The sequence below is a fragment of the Miniopterus natalensis genome, chromosome X (genome assembly GCF_054644295.1).
Source record: "Miniopterus natalensis isolate mMinNat1 chromosome X, mMinNat1.hap1, whole genome shotgun sequence".
In the NCBI taxonomy this organism is placed as follows: Eukaryota; Metazoa; Chordata; class Mammalia; order Chiroptera; family Miniopteridae; genus Miniopterus; species Miniopterus natalensis.
Window position 1 is genome coordinate 36,184,310 of NC_142103.1, and position 4,385 is coordinate 36,188,694.

General features: G+C 39.5%; 1 protein-coding gene across 1 annotated transcript; it reads right to left on the bottom strand.

Moving 5' to 3' along the window:
• Positions 1-635: 635 nt before the first annotated feature.
• PABPC5 (poly(A) binding protein cytoplasmic 5) lies at positions 636-4,100 on the bottom strand. Its single transcript, XM_016200341.2, has 2 exons — positions 3,884-4,100; positions 636-3,343 (listed from the first exon to the last, which is right to left on the bottom strand). Exon 2 carries the CDS (start codon positions 3,202-3,204, stop codon positions 2,056-2,058), a length of 1,149 nt encoding a protein of 382 aa, XP_016055827.1. The 5' UTR covers positions 3,205-3,343; positions 3,884-4,100; the 3' UTR covers positions 636-2,055.
• Positions 4,101-4,385: the final 285 nt, after the last annotated feature.

Genomic DNA, 4,385 nt, shown 5'->3' on the forward strand with positions numbered 1-4,385 from the left:
CTAGACTTAAGCTTTTACATGCTATAGATATTTTTTCAAGCTCATATAACTCAAAAATGTTTTTAAGCAAGGATGTCCTTCACAGCATTGTTTACAAATGTAGAATACATTGAAAAGCATATAAACCACATTCAATAATGAACTACTTAGATAATTTATAGTACATCCACATAATGGAATACTATGCAGTCACTAAAATGATGATACAGATCAATATTTATTGACATGAAAAGATGATTATGTGTAAAATTATGTGAAAATATGATTATGTGTAACGATACATATAGTATGTTTTTTTTTGTTTGTTTGCAACAGGGTGTGTGTATAAATAGGAAAAAAGACAAGTAGTGAAAATATTAATAGTGGTCATCTCCAAACTATGGAAATTTTACTTCTTTCGCTATAAACTTTTGCATTGTGTACATCTTTTACAATCAGAATGTATTGAGTTTAAAATTTTAAAAAGTGATTTCCATTTGGAAATATTTGATAATTAACATACATGTAATTTGTAGATAATTACATAGAAACAGCTTATTCTCATTATTTTGCGGGCAAATTGCTAACAAAAGTGTTAACAAGTTATATATTTATATTGAATTATGTATGAAACCCAAGACTCTTATGTAGAGAAATAAAAACCAAATGAGAATAGAAACAATACATTTTCTTATGGTTGAATCATATATATTTTTAAAAGTTATTTCAAATTTACATAAATTAGGTATTTATTTTGCTACTTCTAAAATGGATTTCAACTAGCATATATTTAAAGAAAGGCAGTCCAAAGAAAACAGAAAAGTGTAATATGGATGTAAGTTAGATGGGTGGGAAGAAAAGGGAACTGCAAGTGAAATACAGAAAATGTGTAACCTAGAAATTACAGGCTAAATAATGTAACTGTAACAAAGAACAGAACATTCTGTATCAACTTTCAAGCAGCCAGACAGAAAGAGAAGTATAGTGGATTAATAGCTCTCATATGATAGATGAAGGCATGTGATTTAATCACGAGTAACAATGTGTTCCTTCATTTGAAACATCTGTGAATATTTTCACACGGATATAGTCAACAATTACAAGAGAATGACAAGTTTAATACATGTTCTTCAAAGTAGTTTTTCAACATCATTATATGGATTATTTACTTTTTATATTGACAATAAGAGCTGAAGTTAAAATCTTAAACTTATAGATATGTAAAGGCAATTCAGTGCAGTAATTTATCTTTCTTGTTAATTTAACATTATCCAAGGAGTTTAGAGAAAAGGAGTTTAGAAAAGTGAGTAGTAAGAATGCTCTTTTGACTGTTGTCAAATTTCAAATCTCTCAGGAAAGATTTTTAAGATGAAGCTCATAACTTAAAAAATTCCTAAGGTACTGACCGAGAACTCACCAATATGCTTATTTCTCTGAGTATAAAGTTAATAAAGAAAACTCCTGACACTTAGTCACAGTCACTATTAAGTTTGTGGTATGCACAAAATATATTTAAAAATGAAAATAATATAAATAAATAAAGGAAAGAAAAAAGCTCATGTCTTTTAAAAAGAATATTCATATTAAGTAATAACTTAAAGTAAAAATATGCACAAATGATAACTAGACCACATACATTTTCCCTGCACTACTGATTTCTCAATAAGCATGTTAGAAGTCTGCACCGTGATGGAATCAGAAGTCTGGACCATTTTGAGAATATTTTCATAGAAGAAATCAAGTTTAGTAGTGTTATTGAAACAAGGAAGAGAATATATTCAATCAATTACCTCACCTTGACTCATTTAGGAAAACAAATGTGTGGAGGAATCAACTTTATTCTCCATATCCCTAAGAATATTACATCAAAAAATAGTACGAAATGACAGTTTTACAATTAGAAATTATGTTCTTCACTAAAAGGAACAAGATTTTCTGGCTTCACTTTTTTTCAAAAGAAAATATTCACTTAAAAAAAACCACCTGTGAATTGGCATAAAATAACCTCTTATCACAAAGTAGCCCAAACTAAGTAGGCACCAGCTTAAGGCTGAAACAAATGGAGCACTCTTATTCTCACCACCTGCGCCTGGCTTGGCCCAGGGTCACATGCAGCGGCTTGGAGCCCACCATGCGACCATTCATCTCATCCACTGCTTTGGTAGCTTCTTCAAAAGAGGAGAAGCAGACGACACCAAAACCTTTGCTTTGCCTCACTTCCACCATCACTTTGGCTCGGCTAATTGATCCAAAGGAAGAAAATTCCTCCTTCAGTTTCTCATCATCGATGGTCTCATCCAGGTTCTTAATATAGACAGGCACCCCCGGAGGCCGACTTTTTTCTTTTACTTTCAGCCTTTCAAATCTTCGCCTTAATTCAGCCAGACGTTCAATTTTCTTCTGTGCCCGCCCTACATACAGGACTTTTCCATCGATGGACTTTCCGTGCAGGTCTAACACGGCCTTTTGGGCAGCCTCGTGTGTCTCATATCTTACAAACCCAAAGCCTTTAGATTTCCCACTGGCATCTCTTATTACCTTAACACTCTCAGTTGGCCCATATTCACTGAAAATTTCCTTCAGTTTTTCGTCATCTACTTCATCTCCGAAGTTTTTAACGAAAACATTGGTGAACGTTGTTCTGTCCCTGGACCTAACTTCAGCTGCCCGCTCTTCAGGAAATTTGAATCGGCCAACATACACTTGGCGGTTGTTGAGCCGCACACCATTCATGTGCCAGATGGCTCTATTGGCAGCCGCAAGGCTCTCAAAGTGCACATAGGCATAACCCTTAGAGCCATTGTCATCACATACAACCTTGCAGGAGAGAATGTTCCCAAAAGCAGAAAATAGATAAAAAAGGGCCCTGTTGTCTATTGATTTGTCCAGGTTTTTGATGAATATATTTCCAACTCCAGACTTTCTTAAGCGGTCATCTGGCTGAGACCACATGAGGCGGAATGGTTTGCCATTAATCAAATCAAAATTCATGGTGTTCAGGGCCCACTCAGCATCTGCAGGAAAGCGGAAGTTAACATAGCCATAGCCCAGGGGGCTGCGGGTCTCTGGGTCACGACAGATTCTGGTGAAGCGCAGAGGGCCAGCAGGCCTGAACTTTTTATAAAGCATGTCCTCAGTGACATCTGGGTCCAAGTCACCGACATACAGGGCAGCCTTGAGGTACTTCTTTTTCTTGCCAGCAGGATTAGGCTCCCCACTCCCCATTTCTCTGAGCACAGGGAGGAGGCTCTCTTGGGAGAGAAAAGAAGGCTGCTTTCTCTAAACTATGGGCCAAGCAGCTGTTCGCGAACAGAAAAAGCCAAGGCGAAGGAAGTTAAAAGCAGACTCAGTAACAATGTTGAGGCTGAGAAAATGAAGTTCAGAAACACCTGGTCAGCAGGCTCAGAACAAACGCATTAGACAAAAAGGCATCCCAGTAAGGAATCTGTTCTACCAAAGGGACTTACAATTTCCACCCTTTCAGATTTAAAATCAGTTTCAAAAACCAGCAGTGGGAAAGCAATTCCCCTTTCCCTGTTAAATTGTAAGAAATCATCAAGCAGCTGGCTGGCTCCCCACATCTAGCTTTGCAGATCGAGGCCTCGCGACCCGTTTTCTGCATAAATATAGGCCTCGAGCTCCTGTTGGCTTAAAATTACATCAACAAGGGCAGGGGCCGAAAGCGTATTCCTCCGCCAGCCGCCTGGCCGGTCTCAGGCGGGCTCCCAGCTAACTAAGGCCGCTGCACACACTCAGCGTCAGCTAAAGGGCAGACTGGGCACTTGGTGCGCTGAGCCGGCAGTCAGGCTGCAGGCAGCGGATCGGACAGACAGACAGACAAACAGACACACGCGCGGGGGACCGGAGACCGCCCAGATACCCAAGATGCCCACTGGGTACGGACCGAGTGACGCGCGGTGATTTCGGCAGCCTGAGACTCGCGGCAGGTCCGGAGGGACTGACTGGCAGAAGCGCACTGGGTCAGCTCTCAGACGCGAGGCGGTTCCGGACAGATGCGGGGCGGAGTCAGAAGAGAAGGGCAGATGCGCGGCGGGCGGGCAGAGAGCGGACCGATGGACAGGGATTGCTCTCCGCAGGACAGACCGACCCAGGCACGAAAACCCTGTGGTAGGGCGGGGCGCGAGAAAACCCGGAACCCTGCTAAGTAACTTCCCACTTCTCTGTGCCAACATTGTAAAGAAAGAAAGAGAAAAAAAATAAAGAAATTAAAAACGGATTTTAGATTTCTTTCTTTGGGAATTTTATTTATTATTTTAAAATATTATCTTTAGGCTGCTAATCCGAAAATCAGAGATGACGATTTAGGTGGAAAGAACTCCCATACTTTTTTAAAAAAACGAATTCCCTAAATTATTTCTGCTTAGGAAATAGGATATAGGTTGCAT